This window comes from Anabas testudineus, chromosome 11, assembly GCF_900324465.2.
Source record: "Anabas testudineus chromosome 11, fAnaTes1.2, whole genome shotgun sequence".
Classification (NCBI taxonomy): domain Eukaryota; kingdom Metazoa; phylum Chordata; class Actinopteri; order Anabantiformes; family Anabantidae; genus Anabas; species Anabas testudineus.
In genome coordinates, this window is record NC_046620.1 from 3,614,754 (window position 1) to 3,631,190 (window position 16,437).

At 36.5% G+C, this 16,437-nt stretch overlaps 3 protein-coding genes across 4 annotated transcripts in view; all 3 read left to right on the forward strand.

Annotated features, from left to right (window-relative positions):
- LOC113154484 (major histocompatibility complex class I-related gene protein-like) overlaps positions 1 to 16,437 on the forward strand; it is a 166,238-nt gene continuing 149,801 nt past the window's right edge. The window contains exons 1-4 of the mRNA XM_033326226.1: positions 1 to 100; positions 275 to 541; positions 2,039 to 2,317; positions 2,741 to 2,803. Of these exons, the coding sequence (XP_033182117.1) occupies positions 52 to 100; positions 275 to 541; positions 2,039 to 2,317; positions 2,741 to 2,803 (658 nt within the window). The 5' untranslated portion in view covers positions 1 to 51. The remainder of the gene's footprint in view (positions 101 to 274; positions 542 to 2,038; positions 2,318 to 2,740; positions 2,804 to 16,437) is intronic.
- LOC113154493 (major histocompatibility complex class I-related gene protein-like) lies at positions 4,619 to 7,774 on the forward strand. 2 transcript variants are annotated; one of them, XM_026348741.2, is made up of 8 exons: positions 4,619 to 4,768; positions 4,857 to 5,120; positions 5,247 to 5,525; positions 5,722 to 6,024; positions 6,390 to 6,497; positions 6,631 to 6,648; positions 6,784 to 6,822; positions 6,952 to 7,774. In XM_026348741.2, exons 1-7 carry the CDS (start codon positions 4,717 to 4,719, stop codon positions 6,795 to 6,797), a joined length of 1,038 nt encoding a protein of 345 aa, XP_026204526.1. In that variant the 5' UTR covers positions 4,619 to 4,716; the 3' UTR covers positions 6,798 to 6,822; positions 6,952 to 7,774. The 2 variants fall into 2 exon arrangements, with proteins under 2 accessions (XP_026204526.1, XP_026204525.1); XM_026348740.2 differs by having other exon boundaries at positions 6,784 to 6,818.
- LOC113154497 (major histocompatibility complex class I-related gene protein-like) lies at positions 10,219 to 16,214 on the forward strand. Its single transcript, XM_033326242.1, has 8 exons — positions 10,219 to 10,345; positions 11,751 to 12,017; positions 13,569 to 13,832; positions 13,919 to 14,248; positions 14,561 to 14,662; positions 14,869 to 14,886; positions 15,028 to 15,095; positions 15,331 to 16,214. The coding sequence occupies exons 1-7, from the start codon at positions 10,297 to 10,299 to the stop codon at positions 15,072 to 15,074; spliced, it is 1,077 nt and encodes a 358-aa protein (XP_033182133.1). The 5' UTR covers positions 10,219 to 10,296; the 3' UTR covers positions 15,075 to 15,095; positions 15,331 to 16,214.

A 16,437-nucleotide genomic window follows, 5' to 3' on the forward strand; every position in this document is an offset into this window, starting at 1 on the left:
ACTCTCATCTGTCACTGTGATAAAAGCTCAACTGAACCAAATCCATTTAATATGAGAACCATATTTCTGTTGCTCCTTTTCTGTTACGTTTCATCATCAGGTAAGATCACGTTTTAAAATATATAAACAATTTTCTTTATTAAGTTTTAGTTTTACTTAACCATCGTAAGAATAGTTATCATGTTTCAACTCAATCATAGTGAATATGTCATGTACGACGAGAGAGATGATGATCATGTGTGTATTTATACTATATATTTTTTTTATTCAACAGTGAAACATTCCTATAAGCTTTTCTTAACTGCCTCTAGTGGAATCCCAAACATACCAGAGTTTATGATAACTCTAATGATTGATGACATTCAGGCGATTTACTGTGACAGCAACAAAAAGCTGGAAGCAAAGCGGGATGCGGGGAAAAAATTATTGGAAGACGACCCTCAATTCCTGAAGGAATACATTTCTAACTGTTTTGAGAGTCTGCATAACTTCTTTAAAACCACACTTAATACTTTCATGAAGCACTTGAACCAAAGTGAAGGTAAAGTTTGTTCTCTTATGTATGTTGATCTTATACTTAATGTTTAACGTCTTAACTGGTTAAGTAAAGTAAGTAAAGTGAATCTCTATATGTCTCATGATAATAATTAGTTTCTCTGAGTTGTTGCTGGGTTGAGGTTAGTGGTGACAGAGACTGAATAATAATGTAAATAAAATATCTAAAGAAGCAAATGATGAGTTGTGATTGCTACTCACTGAAATGCCACAAGAAGACTATTACAGAGACACTTGAACACAACACAACTCTCTCACACAAAAATGTAAATATTAACAACAGATTTCTGGTTAATGAACTCCTGTTTAGTCTGATTAACTGTATAAGTTAATCTATTGTGTGCATGTAATTTAAAAAACATGTCACTCAATTTCAGTTAATATAAAATCTAAATAACTCACAGAGTTTAAGCATAAATATATTACTGCTGTCAGAAGGTGCACTAGGCCTTTTTTGAAAAAGTTAGAAGAATGTTATGTTTGATGTAAACCAGCTTCTCCACATAATTAGCTGAGAATCTGTTTCAGTTTCATCTACAATATGTGACACTGAGCCAGCAATGGTGCTTGAGGAAATTATTATCTTTATATCTAAAGCAAAGAAAAGATAAATAGACATATTAACAGACAGATATGTTTGTCTGAAAAGTGATTAACTTGCTACTGTAAATGAAAATAAAATTAAATAGTAAAATATACAACTTAAGAAATGATGTCAAGTTTACTTCCATCCTTATAATATTACCAAACTCTCACTGAGACACTTTACTTTGAATCCAGAACAGTCACAATGCAGTAGTGTTTTTTTTTCCACATTAGAAACGTTCTTCTTGACAGCTGCAGCTAATATTCCTTTCATTGTTTCGCTATCACTGTATAAAGTTATCTCACCAATTAGAGAACAGCTACCATCGTTTCTAATAGTGTCCAGTGAGCAGCGAGGTTGTCAGGGAGCTTATATTCAGAACCAAATGCACTCAAAGTCAATTTTCTGAAGTCCCTAAATTACTGTTAGCGTAATGAAAAAAATTCTGAAGTTCACAAAAATAATAATTAATTCTATTAATTTAGTTTTCACTATACTTCTCACAGCGGCTGATTCTGACTCAATCAGGACATATTGAGTCAGAAATTATTTTTCATTAAAATAATAAATCTTCCAGCCTGTTCTCTATTAACTCACCAGATTTCACAATTTACTATACAGTATGTTACTAAATTCATATTTTTTTCTGAAGCTACTTCTGAACAATTTATTAACTACACATAAAGATTAACGTAGTATCTCCCTGTCTGTTTGATAGTAACAAATCAACCTCCAATATAGCACTTGTTGGAGCGTTATTAGTTCCTCCTTGACTAGTTGCATTTTTGTGTACAGTATTGTAAAGTGTTAACAGATCATCCTTCCACTAGAAATATCATCCATCTATCATTGTTACCTGCAGTCTTTGCTGTTTGTCTTTCTCTGTCTTTTCATCAGGTGTCCACGTTTTACAAATCCTTACGGGCTGTGATTGGGACAAAAACACTGGAGAAGTTGTTGGTTTTTTACATGATGCTTATGATGGAGAAGACTTCATGTCACTGGACCTGAATAAGTTGAACTGGATCCCTCTGAAACCAAAGGCGGTCGCCATGAAACAGATATGGGATGCTGACAAAGTTGGAATAAAAGAGGCTGTTGTTTCAATCACACATATTTACCCTGAGCTGCTGAAAAAGTATTTGAATTATGAGAAGAGTTTTCCATTGAGACCAGGTAACGTTACATGATATGATGTAAATTCATGGACACATTTCATGAGTTATAATGTTAATAGAGGTTATTATATTGTATTTAATATGTACTGTTGTGACAAGGATGGTGAGTCTTTCCATCAGTTGATCTTTAATTTTTAACTATGTCATCATATTTGTTTATTAACTTTTAGAACCAGCAGGTTGATATTTTTGGTACAGAATTAAATGTCTGAACATCCAATGAAGAGTTGCCGTGACATTTGGAAATTTTACTGATGATATTCAGATAATACATTTTAAAAATCATCACATGAAAGTCATTGTGGATGATACTGATGTTGTTCAACTAGCTAAACTACTGTCTTTAATTTAACCCCCTTCAGCTCCTCTCTCAGATTTGCTGTCATACAGTGTTTCTCAGTTTGAATCTCTCTTTTCTCAGTTCTCCCCTCAGTGTCTCTCCTCCAGAAGACTCCCTCCTCTCCTGTCAGCTGCCACGCTACAGGTTTCTACCCTACCAACATTAAGCTTTCTTACTGATCTTTTACTAGTTTTTGTAGATTTAGCTTTTAAATAACGAGTGCTGACTGTTAGCAACGTAATTCATGAGCCCTGTAATAAAGTAAAACAACATATTGGGTACATATTTTAACTCACAGGTAATGTACAGTTAAGTATTACAGTAGATATACGTATTTAAGACTTTAAATATATCATCATCTACAATACATAATATCATCAAATGATCAAAAGAATCTGCAGAAATCAGCATTTTGAGCAAGAGCCATCGCTAAAATGCAACATTAGATGACGGTGATCTTCAGGTCCTGCATTAAAAACAGGCATGGATGGACATCACTGCACTGTGCCAAAAATATGAACATGATCCAGAAAAGCTGCTGTGTTCTCTGGGCCAAAGATCATTTAAAATCATCTGTGGTCAGGCAGATCAAAATGGGATATTCTCTTAGTAAACCATGTGCACCATGTCCTCTGGACTAAAGAGGAGAGCAACCAGCTTGTTACTGTAAAAGTCCTCAGTTAAAAGGCTTGTGTCTCTGACTGGATGGGGGTGTACATTTGGCATGGACAGCTTGCACATCTGGGAAGGTGCCATCAGTGCTGAATGACTTATTCAGGTTTTAGAGCGGCATCCTGATGAGGACCTGCATATTTTAGCAGGACAACACTAAACCACATACTTGAACAGTTAGAACAGTTAAAATTCTCCATCAGACAAGAAGAGGACCAACATTTCCAACATTTACTGACTGTTCTTTAAAGAAGATAAGGTGCTACACGGTGGGAAACTCAGCCCTGTTCTAAACTTTTTGAGATGTGCTGCTCCCATCAATTTCAAAATGACTGATTTTATTTATTTTCATTTATTCATTTTCTCAGGTGAAACATTTGATGTTTTCTATGTTCTGTTGTGAATAAAACATGGGCTTACAAATGTTTTATTCTAGTTAATAATAATAATAATGTATACTTTATTGATCCCCTTGGGGAAATTCATTTTTGGACAGCTGCCAGACTGAGTCGGCGCTACTACGGGGTTTCGGTGTCTTGTCCAAGGACACCTCAACAAGTAGCCAGGAGGAACCGGGAATCAAACCACTCACCCTGGGGTTCGTAGGCGACTGCTCTAAATCTGGTCATTAGACTGAAAGATCATTTCATTTTTGTTAAATATTGAATATTTTAAATCAATTTGACTTCAAATTGTTCATCTGAGATTTAAGGATGGAAAAATACCTTTTTGATGGAATTGCACCCATAAATGTACATTATTTATTACATGATGATGATATGTGGCATAAAAAGAAAATACTCAAATAAAATAGAATTATCTAAAAAAGTCACCCTAGTGACTAGTTCTAGTAGCTTCTTCCCACTAGTGCTGGAAACAAAAAAAACTGGTCACAGAATGAACATGAATATTGTCTAAATATAGATTATAAACTATTCCACTTGTTTATTGTTTAATCTGTGTTGACAGGTTCAAAGTGAAGATGAGAAGACTTCAGTGCAGAAAACAAATATTTTTTAATGAGCAACTATTACAGATTGATTAAACAAAATGTTATGATAATTAATTTATTATTTTATGTATTTGTGATAGAATGACTTTAACTGGTCCAAGGTTCTGGTTTTCATTTACTGAAGTTGATTTCTGTGACAGAACTGACTGAAGCTACCGAAACACAAACACAGTCTGTCATCTGTACAACTGGACCAATCCACAGCTGGAATACAGGGGTGTGTTTGGGGGCGTGTTTCATTACAATAATGGTTTCTTCCACTGGAAAGAGACTGTGTGTGAATCTCTGAAGCCAGGATCCAGCCTCCTGCCTCTGGCATGACAGGTCGGTTGAACCTCTCTCTCTGCTCGTCACCACACGTTTTCCTGAAAACATGATAAAACCCTGTTTTCTGCTGCTGCTCTTCTGTTGCGTTTCATCGTCAGGTAAGAACACATTTACTCTGATTCTGCATCACATCATCTCCGGCTTGAGTTTCTTATTTCTTTGTTTCAAACTGGTCCTGTCCCACAGCGAAACACTCCCTGAAGTATCTGCTCACTTCACCTGCTGGAATCTCAAACCTCCCAGAGTTTATGGGGCTTTTAATGGTCGATGACATAGAGGTGTGTTACTGCGACAGCAACAAGAGGCTGGAGGTAAAACAAGATGCGTGGAAAAAAATATTAGATGAAAACCAGCTGTGGAAATTAATCACTCAACAGTGTTTTGAGATCCTGCCTGAACTGTACAAAGCGAGACGTGATCGTATAAAGGAGCTCTACAACCAAACTGACGGTAGGTTTTGTTTCACTGAAAATTTCTCATCAATTTCCATCTGGAAGATGTTATGGCTGAACCAACTAATCATTCCACAGGAAAGTCATCGTTAATTAAAGTCTGTGTTGTCTTTGTCTCTCTCAGGTGTCCACATTTTACAGGTGATACGTGGCTGTGAATTGGATGAAACCACTGGAGCGATTACTGGTTTAATGAAGTGTGGTTACGATGGAGAAGACCTAATGTCATTGGACCTGAAATCACAGACATGGGTCGCTCTGAAACCGCAGGCTGTCACCATCAAACAGGAATGGGATGCTGACAAAGCTTCAAATCAAGAGCGTGTGGAGTTTATCACTCAGACTTACCCGAAATGGCTGAAGACATATTTGAGTTATGAGAATAACTCTCTGCTGAGAACAGGTAGAGTTCAGTGACCTGATGACCTGAATTTCACAGGCACAACTACAGTATGTTCATATAAATAGTCCAATTATATTTTTATCTTCATTTAATATTAATAGTTACATTGGTTTAGCAATTTTCATGAAATCCATAAATAGTGGATAGTTAGATAGTTAGAAACAGTGTTTCTCAGTTTGAATCTCTCTGTCCTTAGATCTCCCCTCAGTGTCTCTCCTCCAGAAGACTCCCTCCTCTCCAGTCAGCTGCCACGCTACAGGTTTCTACCCTGACAGAGCCGACATGTTCTGGAGGAAAGATGGAAAAGAGATTCACGAGGGCGTCGAGCATGGAGAGATCCTCCCCAACCATGATGGGACCTTCCAGATGAGTATTGATGTGAACATTTCCTCAGTCAAACCTGAAGACTGGAGCAGGTACGACTGTGTGTTTCAGTTCTCTGGTGCTGAGAACATCACCATCACCAAACTGGACAAAGCTAAGATCAAGAGCAACAGGGGTAAGACTGACATTATTAATAATGAAGGTAACAAAAGCTGAATGATCTTGATGTTTGTGTCCCTGAATGAAACTGGAGTCAGATGTTAAAGAGTTTGTTGTTGTCAATTTATAGAAAACGTATGTCTGGACTTCAACATTACATGTTAGTGTTTAACACTGTATGTAAGTGGGAAACAAGGGTCCTGGCTCTGATCTCTCTTTATTTTAGGAAGTGATAACCCTAAACCAACTGCTGACATGAAATACACTTTAAAATGCTGTTTACCACTTGATTTTCACATTTATATGATCTGCTTTATAAACTTTAAGTTGATTCCATAAACTAAATGTACCGAGCCTCATCCAGTTCTGTTCTGGTTCCAGTTCCTCCCTCAGCGTTTCCTGTTGCTGTTGTCATTGGAGTAGTTGTAGGACTGCTGCTCCTGTTATGCTGCTGCCTCCGCTTCTGCCTCTGGTTCAGGAGGTACATAGGTGAGAGACAAAGATGTTTTAAAATAATGTATCTGTAAAGATTTTCCACTGAGTCGTTCTAAAGATGCATCTTTACAAAATCTTTATTCTTCTTTATTACATTTAATATTTTGATGTCTCTTTTGTATTTTAGCATTCATGCCAGCAAACAGTAAGAAGTTTTAAATGTTTAATTATTAAGAAATTACTGCTTAAAAACATTTTAATTCATTTGTTCTATTTCACATATGAAAACATACAGATACCAAATATTACAGTTTACATATTTTTCTTTTTTCTTTTCTAGCTTCAGGCCCATGAGAAACAGCTTGAACGATCACAGTGAGTACGTCATTATTATTATACAGTCATTAATTATTTTATTAGTTGACAACAACAAAAATGTTAAAAGGAGAGGTGAGGTAACACAACTGTACCCATTTCCTTGTCTTTTTTCTCATACTTTCTTCCACAGACAGTAACACTACACTGAGGAGGTGTTAGAGGAGTGGTGGCAATAAGGAAGAGTTTAATTAAGGTTATCACAGATGTTCACACAGGTTTATCAGCAGTGATGACTAATGTAGATTTAAGTAGGGCATGAGATTACTGAGAAAGTAACAACTGACTGGAGAAAATCTTTCTCAGTTCAACTTAAATTAGTATTTTTCTCAGTTTCAACACATTTTTACTGATTGTTGCTTTGTTAGTTTCAAGCAGGATGATTATAAGATCACATCAGATCATCAGCCAATAATAAATCCAACCTCGAATATTCTTGGTGGAAATGAAGACAGTACTCGTTGATCTGTAGCAGAATCAGCAGAAGAGACGTCCTGATGTACCTGTCTGTACATGTGTCTCTTTTAACCTTTAACTAATAGTCTAACTAATACTCAACGTCTGTTTATGTGGGTGTTGAGGTGATGAAGAAATAGATAAACTAGATAAACAAGTTGTGCAAAGAAACAAGTTTTATCATGTAACTATGAAAAAACAAAGAGGTCTGAGATGATCAGTTTTTCCTGCATGTGTAACCCCAAAGTTCAACTTACTGACTCTTATTCATCCAGTCTGCTCCATAATTCGGCTGTTTTAACTTTAATTACACTTCTGTTTGTAGCCTCAGATTCTCCAGAAAGAAATCCAGATTCAACAGATCACAGCAGCTACATCACTGTTTTGTGTTGTGCAGATAGAATGACAGCTCATAACAGTAAACTACATGTTTATTACATGTAACTGATGTTTTTACTTCATAAAGATATTCTGCTAAATAAATCGTATTTTCTGGTTTATTGTGTTTATTGTATCACTTCAAGATAAATGTTAAATTGATTTAAATTATTCTTTTTGATTGGTTTATTCACATAAATAACAATAATAATGTCTATTATGATCTTTAATGAACTTGTAGCCCATTATATAAGTCCTTGAATTTGTCTCATTAACAATGTGTCTTAACTAACTCCCAGTGATTATAGGAAGAAGATTGGAGAAATGAATTGACTGTGACATTCAAACTCTTAGAAATTATTTTATATAATTATTATTATTATTATTACCTACCAGAGAAGATTGTAGATTTAAGAGTGGATAAAGAATAAAGTCTTGGACTTTCATGAATATCTTTATATTTTTATGCACTAATAAATCTAAATAAAATCTTAAAGACCTTATTAATCTTCTAATACATTATCTATGAAGGTGAATATATTACCATTTAGGTAATTTTAGTATTTTAGTTCCAATAAGGCCTCTGAACTCAACCTCTGTTAATTGTTAAATTATTCTTCTACAACAAAATTACATATTAGTACTGTAGTATGTGTTAATTCTGTACTATATGTTTTTGCATTTGCACTTGAAAAACAATAAGATGATGAAATATTTTTTGTGATTACTCCTTTTGACTCTGCAAACCAACACTATGCATTAAATTAGTGGTCCCCAGCCTTTTTTGCATAACGGACCAGTTTAAAGTCAGACAGTATTCTCACGGACACTGGTAATTCGATCAAATTAGGGTTTTGCCAATCAAAATGAAGTTGAGAAGCAGTTTTGAAGGCTTCATTGCCTCATTAGAGAGCTAGTATTATTCTGCAGAGCGGGTTTGGTGCGTGGGAACGACCTGTCGCAATAAATCCCTATTTCCAGTAGGACTCCTGGTGTTGTCTGTTAAATGCAGCTGTCTTTGTCTTTGAAGTCGTAGGCTCTTCTTCTGTCTCCTCACTGGCTCTTTTATTCTGCAAAAAAAAAAATTCCAAAGATGTTTGTTTTTGGTTCATTTTGCCAGTTTGCTGGAGCGGCCCAATTGACCTATGGACCAGTCCCGGTCCGCGACCCGGGGGTTGGGGCCCACTGCGTTAAACCATTACATATTATTTTCTTCTACTTTTCTTCTACTGTAGATTTTGTGTACATGATGATTTAGTTTTCTCTCCACTAGATGGAGACAGAATTCCTCCACTGAACCTCTACTTAGAAAGAACTAAAGGATTAATCTGCTGCTAAAGATGTGAAACATGTAGAGGGTAAATTATTTGTCTCTTTATTTTAGCCAAAGATGTGTTGTAAACAGGGTTCTCATTTATCATTTGTTAAAGCAAATTGTATTGTTTTGTACTCAAATCTGTGTATGTCTCACTGAATAAAACTGTTTTTTAATTTTTTTTAATTTATTCTCACGTTGTCAAATCACAGGTGAATGATGCACAGTTGTTTTTTTCTCTTGGTGCATTGCAAAAGAAAATATCAGACGTGATGTTGACAAAGGTCTCTGACCAAACCAACAAGACTGACAGGATGTTCATGGTCATGTTCATGTCTGGGCACTGTCGGAAATACCTGACACAGAAACATGGGAATCACCTGGCTCTCACCTGACCTAAGATATGATTGGTTCAGGTGTTGAATCAACAACAAGACGTTCTGATTTATTTTACTGTGAAGTTCAATTCTATTACAGCATTAATGTTATGACTAATCAAAGAAGCTGATTTTAGTCTCTAGACTATGAAGGGACAGATTCCTTACAGTCTGAGGATAGTTGGTTAGAAACAACAAATGATTTAACTGGTCTGAATGGGCTCATTATGTGAAACAATGGGAAGGGAAGGGGGGTGTGAGGTGATCTAAAGAAACCACTTAATAAACAACACCAACCCACTGGTTTAGACCTCTGAATGACACTTGAAGATCCAGGATCCAGGAGGCACAGGCCACACAGACCACATCAACTCAATGGACACTAAAGACAACTGGTTGACTCTCCTGGATTGAGCAGTAAACACTGGTGCAGACTAGAAATAGAGATTTAATAACAACCCACCCACATTGACCTCTATATTTGTTTGACTCACATCATCCCCTACAACAAAAACTAGGATTCATCAGGACTATGAACCATAGAGTGCAGAACATCCCCATCTCTACAACAGCCCAAAAGGGGGACAGGCATCTGAAGACAGGTCTTGGTAGCATCCTGTTGTCCTGCTGTCCATATCATGCTGCCCTTTTATCCATCCCCAGAAAAATCAGACCCAGTTCACACATGCATCAGGTTGGACACAACAGAACAAAATCATATTTTATTTACTCTGTGTCCGACCTCACAGGATGTGAGTATTTGCGACTTCCAGCACAATCAGCAGCTTGAATGCTGCTGGAAAAGTTTCTGTCTTCATCGCAGCGTCTTGTCTCCGCCTCCTGCTGCAGTCTGCTCTTGTCCATTTTCCAGATGAAGCTCAGTTCATGTTGAAACGAGTCTAAACACTTTCACCAGCCTCTGTGATAAAAGATCAACTGAACTTAAATCAAGATGAAAAAGATATTTTTGTTGTTTCTTTTCTGTCATGTTTCATCGCCAGGTAAGATCACATCGTATTTATGATTGCAAAAAAGGAATTAAATACAAATTGCCTTATTGAAATTACTTATAAATCTTATAAATGTGAAACATCAAATGCATCAAACACTTAAAAAAATCACATTTTAAAATACATTTTACATTTTGTTTAGAGCATAATTCACTTTATTAAACTATTTTACACAACTTTAATTCCAATAATGTGTTGATTCAAGGTTTGTTTAAATAGACAGTTTAGGTTTTGTAACATTTGTACTTAAACAATGAACCACAGTCAGAGGTGAACGCTAGAAGACAGCAGCTTTGGTAAAGGTACTATGTTCAGGAAGGTGCTGTCCACTGAGGTTTAAATGATATGAATATGAATCAAAACGTCATTTGGTGGAAGAGAAAAGCCTGTTTGTACAATAGTCTTTGACAGACACTGTAACAGATATGCAGAGTGTATAGATGCTGTTTCTGTGACAGAGAAAAAACAATTCAGTCAGGTTACGGATTCGAGGTGATGTTACTCTGATTGTTAAACTTTAAATGTGGACATTCAGACTCAAGCAGCATCTGTTCTTCTGTTTGTGTGAGTCTGGAAAGAAATAAAGAAGTGAACAGACCTGTTGAACAACTAAAGGACAAGGAAACAACACATCGAGTTCACAGAGATGAATGAAAGGTTCTCAATAAAAAAACATTTTAGAAAATGGTAAAAGTTTAGTTTGCAGCTAAGAATGCATTTTTTACAATTTACTGTCAGATGTTATTGTTCTGTTTTTTGCATTTTTACAAAATCAAAAGAGGTCAGTTTCCTGCAGTGGTCTCAAAGCATCAAGTCACATCTTCATGTCACTTCCTGGTGAGATCAACTTTGAAATGTAACTCAGTTTTGATTAGTTCGGTTGTATGTTGACTGTAGTTTCACATATGTTTGGACATCTTAAGGATAGTCTTTTGTAACTTTAAACAAAGTTAGGTCTTTGACTGTTTCCACATTGCACCCAGATCTGGACCAGTACAGCCATTTTTTACTTGATTGTGGCCCTGTGCTGGCAGTATCAGGTTTTGATAACCGTGGATTCATAAATCCACATAAATGTGTTTTATTTGATCGCAGCAGTTCTTTGACCACATCAACCTTAAATTTTGAGAAGTTTAAACAATCTATTGAGATTGAGATATTAATCTTTTTCATTAAAATGTAAACACACATTTTGTTAGGTTTCTATTTTATCAGAACAGAAGAAAAAAAAAACAAAGTACCAGGTCTACAATCTCTCCCACTTACTGCTCTGTACCAACAAATAAGGTCTTGTGCCCCTTCACCACAAATGGCAGAACGAGCTGCCAAACTCTGGAGGCTCAGCAGACTCACGCCCAACGTTCAATTTACCTGAAAACATTTATTTTTTCCACAGTGAAACACTCCCTGACGTTTTTCTTAACCACATCCTCTGGACTCGGAACCTTTCCAGAGTTTATGGCTTTTGCAATGGTTGATGGAGATCTGATGGGAACCTGTGACAGCAACAATAGGACAGCAGAACCCAAAGAGGGCTGGGCTAAAAACTTATTCAAAGATGATCCTGATCACTTGGAGTGGTACACAGACCTCTGCAAAGGAAGTCATGATGCTTCAATAGCCTTGATTCAGGAATTACAATTGCTGTTAAACCAAACTGGAGGTAAATCTATTTTATATCCTAATGGTATGTTTTGGTAATTATTTTTTATTCATCTTTTAGGAATGTGAGTATTCAATGGTTGATGATGAAATTATGTCCAGAGGGGAAACGAGCCAGACTGGATGTCACAATGACCTCTTAGAGATTTATTTTGAAGCAGTGTGACTACATCAGCATTCAGGCTCCAGCCTCATGACTACGTCTGCTTCACAGCTGTACTGATATACAATACAACAGCACTCCCTCTCATGTCATTTTGCTTTCTAATCACATTTAATATGACAAAACAAATGCTTTTCCATTGGACGTTTGATTTTAGGATGTCACTTCAGACTGGTTGAGTGGGGACTTTTCGGGGACTGACTGTTTTCCAGTCTCTAGAATAGGCATGTTGGTTTCTGCTTGTTCTGACCATATGTAGTATCATACTACTGACCTGTCTTGAGTAGGTCATAGTGTCACTCTCTAAATGGAAGCTTATAAAAGAACCTCAGGACAGTCTTGTTACGGTTCCTCCCTCTGCCCCCGTTTTTTGGTTTGGTTTTGTTTGTTCTATGTCTCACCCTCCTGCAACACAACCATACATGGACTTCCTCCGCTTTCCACTGAACTTCCCGGACTAATTACTGACTCAGTTCACCTGTGCACTCCCTCTGCTTTATAAGCACCCCTCAGTCCTCAGTTCATTGCTGGCTTGTCACCCTGACATCATACATGCTGTTCATCCCATTCTCTCTGGTTCGTTCGTTCGTTCGTTCGTTCGTTCGTTCGTTCGTTCGTTCGTTCGTTCGTTCAGGTCTTTCACATTGACTTTCACACATCACTCACCTCTGCTTCATTCATGCCCATTGACACTCACTCATCGCTGGTTAGTTCGTTTGTTTGCTCATGTTCATTTTTGGTTAGTTCGTTCGTTCATGTCTTTCATGCTGCACACTACTCCTCCTAAATCTGGTCAGTTTGTTTGTTTGTCTGTGAGGCACCTGTCTGTTTTTGGTTTGTAGGTTTGATTTGTTTGGTCTGCGTTTATGCAGCATTTTTAGTTGATACTTTGTCTTGTTAGTTTTGTATGTTTGTTCCTGTTTGCCTGCCTTGTGCAGTGATTTTGGTTTGTCACTTTGTACATTTAGTTTGTTAGTTTCATGTCCGCCTTAGTGCGAGGTTTTTTGTTGGTACTTTGTCTGTTGTCGGTAGAGTTTTAGTTTGAGTTTTCGCCTGTGTTTCCACACTGTTTTATGTTGATACTTTGTTAGTTTGTGTTAGTTCCTTGTGTCCCCTGCCCTTTTTGTTAATAAATATCTTTTTGTTTTTACCTGTTTGGTCCCCGTCAGTCCTGTCCGTCCCTGTGCGTAACAAGTCTAGTCTGTTTTTCCCAGGATGAGGATGTTTCTGAACTGATCATGTGACTACAGTTTTTGTGAACCCACAAATCCTTCAATAGATAAACTGTGTTGGTCTCTGTGGAACAACGTGCCTCTGTGTGGTACACATGAGTCCACAGTATTAATGACACTGTACTGAGTTCTAACTCTGGTGACTGATGTTCCACAGGCGTTCACGTTTTACAGCATATACTTGGCTATGAACTGGATGATGGATTTATGCACTACGATCAGTATGGGTTTGATGGAGAAGACTTCATGTATTTGGACCACAAGACACGGACATGGGTGTTTTCAGAAAAGGCTGCCACATTCAAAAACAAGTGGGGGAGAATTTACACATCTGCTGACTCAAGGGACTTGAGCACAAGTATATGGCCTAAGTTGCTAAAGAGGTATTTGGATTATGCGAACAGCGCTCTGCAGAGAAAAGGTACAATCACATGACTTCAATGAGTTTGTCCTACTGTATGTAAAAAAATATTTTTCTACAATGCATAGCTGCCTCTCTCTCTGCAGTTCTCCCCTCAGTGTCTCTCCTCCAGAAGACTCCCTCCTCTCCAGTCAGCTGCCACGCTACAGGTTTCTACCCTGACAGAGTCGACATGTTCTGGAGGAAAGATGGAGAGGAGATTCATGAGGACGTGGACCATGGAGAGATCCTCCCCAACCATGATGGGACCTTCCAGATGAGAGTTGACTTGGACCTTTCATCAGTCAAACCTGAAGACTGGAGCAGGTACGACTGTGTGTTTCAGATCTCTGCTGTGAAGAAGGATGTCATCACTAAACTGGACAAAGCTGAGATCAGAACCAACTGGGGATCAACTGACATTAGAAATAATGAAGGTAAAAACACATTATTCCTTAAGCTGAATGATCTTATTGTTTGTGTTCCTGCATAAACTGGAGTCAGATGTGATGGAGTTTGTATCTGTTCTCAGTTTTGTAATGGTTTAATCTAAGTCTTTAACACAAGCATGTGAGTGGGAAACAAGATTCTTAGCTCTGATCTCTCAAAATCATTTCTGCAGTTAATTTGACTGAAATACATACTATATAATCTGCTCTATAAACCTAAAACCTAAAATTCATTCCATAAACTAAATGTACTGAGCTTCATCCAGAGGTAGAGACAAAGTGTAAATGTTCTGGTTCCAGTTCCTCCCTCAGTGTTTCCTGCTGCTGCTGTTATTGGAGTAGTTGTAGGACTGCTGCTTCTGTTCATCACTGGACTCTTCATCTGGAGAAAGAAGAGGAATGGTGAGAGACAAAGATGTTTTCATTCCTCAAAAAACATTTTTTTTCTTCAGTTCATGTATCATGCTGGTTGTTCTCAAATCCAATACACCTGAAAAATTTTTTTATTGAAAGAATAAAGGTTTTTAATTAAAAATGTCTAATCATGTTCCTTTGAGTCTTTGCATACATTTTGTTTTGAATATAACATTTAATATTTTGTATTTTAGGATTCAGACCAGCAACCAGTAAGAATTTTAATGGTTTCAATTTTAGGAAATTACTTTAAAACGTAAAGAAATTGTTCTATTTGATGAAAACATACAAATATTCAAATTTACATAGTTTTCCTTTTTTCCATTAAAAAAAAAAAAAAAAAATTGTTTTAGCTTCAGACCCATCAGACAGAAATCCTGGACCTGATCCCTGGGAATGAGAAACAAGTTTCATGATCACAGTGGGTACTTAGTTTTAATACACAGACAATAATTATTTAATTTGTTGTTACTTGTAAAATCTGACAATTAGGTTAATTCACAAGAGGTTAGTATCATGACGGGGTATAAAATGAAGACTGTAAATAGGAGAGAGATGATCCGGTTTTCTATTATTGTTTATTATTGTAAAGAGAAAAAATGAGGCCACACAGCAGTAAAGATTTCCTTGTCTTTCTTCCTCATACTTTTTTACAGACAGTAACACAACACTGAAGAGGTGTTAGAGGAGTGGTGGCTTCAATTCAACACAAGTTTCATTGTATTGGAAGAAGATATGTGAAATATTTGTACCTAATGCTGAGTTTAATTAAGGTTATCATAGATGTTGACACACAGGTTTTTCAGCAGTGGTGACTCATGTAGATTTAAATAGAACATGAGATGACTGAGAAAGTAACAACTGATTAGATAAAATCATTCTCAGTTCACGTCAATAGAGCATTTTTTTCCAACACATTTTTACTGATTGTTACTTTGTCAGTTTCAAGCAGGACCATTGCAATGTTACATCAGATCATCAGCTAATATTAAATGAAACCTGAAACATTCTCCGTGGAAATGAAGACAGTACTTGTTGCTCTGTAGCAGAAATGTCTTGATGTACCCTGTCTCTTTTTTCTCTTTTGTCTTTAAAACTCCCAGATTATTTAATTATTTAATTAGTGCCATCATAAGTGTTGCATGTGCATTCAAACGTCTGTTTATGTGGGTCTGTATGGTGAAAAAAAAAACAGTTAAACTAGATAAACAAACTGTGCAAAGAAACAAGTTTATTGAAGTAACAATGGAAAACAAAGAGGTCTGTGACGAGTTTTTCCTGCATTTTGCCTAAAATTCCTTCATCCAGGACGTTAAAAAAATTTCTGCTGTAGTAAAACTCAGTTTTCTTTTTTACTAACCCCAAAGTTCAACTTGCTGACTCTTATTCATGCAGTCTAGTTACATTTGAACCTTTTTTTCTGATTGATTTATTCTCATAAATAACATTAATATTGTATATTATGATCTTTAATGAATGGATAGCTCATTATTTGTAAGTTAAAAATAATTTGTCTCTTTATTAAACTCTTAAGATCCGAGCTCTGATTTGATTTGCATTTTTTATTTCTCTTTGCTATTTGGGCTTATTGGAACCTTATAAGTATAAAAAACTAAGCATCATCTTTTCACAAACAGTTTCAGGAAGACATCATATGCCTACAACAACAAATTATAACACATTTAAAACATTTTGCATTAAAAACTAGCAATGCCCTTTTCTTTACACACCTGTTTGTGAAAGGCTGTGTAACAGATATGATC

Bases quoted from the DNA above. Each gene is read 5' to 3' on its own strand.
- LOC113154493 (XM_026348741.2), top strand. From the start codon at position 4,717: ATGATAAAACCCTGTTTTCTGCTGCTGCTCTTCTGTTGCGTTTCATCG. The intron at 4,769-4,856 runs GTAAGAACACAT...CCTGTCCCACAG, and splicing joins CTGTTGCGTTTCATCGTCAG to CGAAACACTCCCTGAAGTAT. The intron at 5,526-5,721 runs GTAGAGTTCAGT...CTCTGTCCTTAG, and splicing joins TAACTCTCTGCTGAGAACAG to ATCTCCCCTCAGTGTCTCTC.
- LOC113154497 (XM_033326242.1), top strand. From the start codon at position 10,297: ATGAAAAAGATATTTTTGTTGTTTCTTTTCTGTCATGTTTCATCGCCA. The intron at 12,018-13,568 runs GTAAATCTATTT...GATGTTCCACAG, and splicing joins GCTGTTAAACCAAACTGGAG to GCGTTCACGTTTTACAGCAT. The intron at 13,833-13,918 runs GTACAATCACAT...CTCTCTCTGCAG, and splicing joins CAGCGCTCTGCAGAGAAAAG to TTCTCCCCTCAGTGTCTCTC.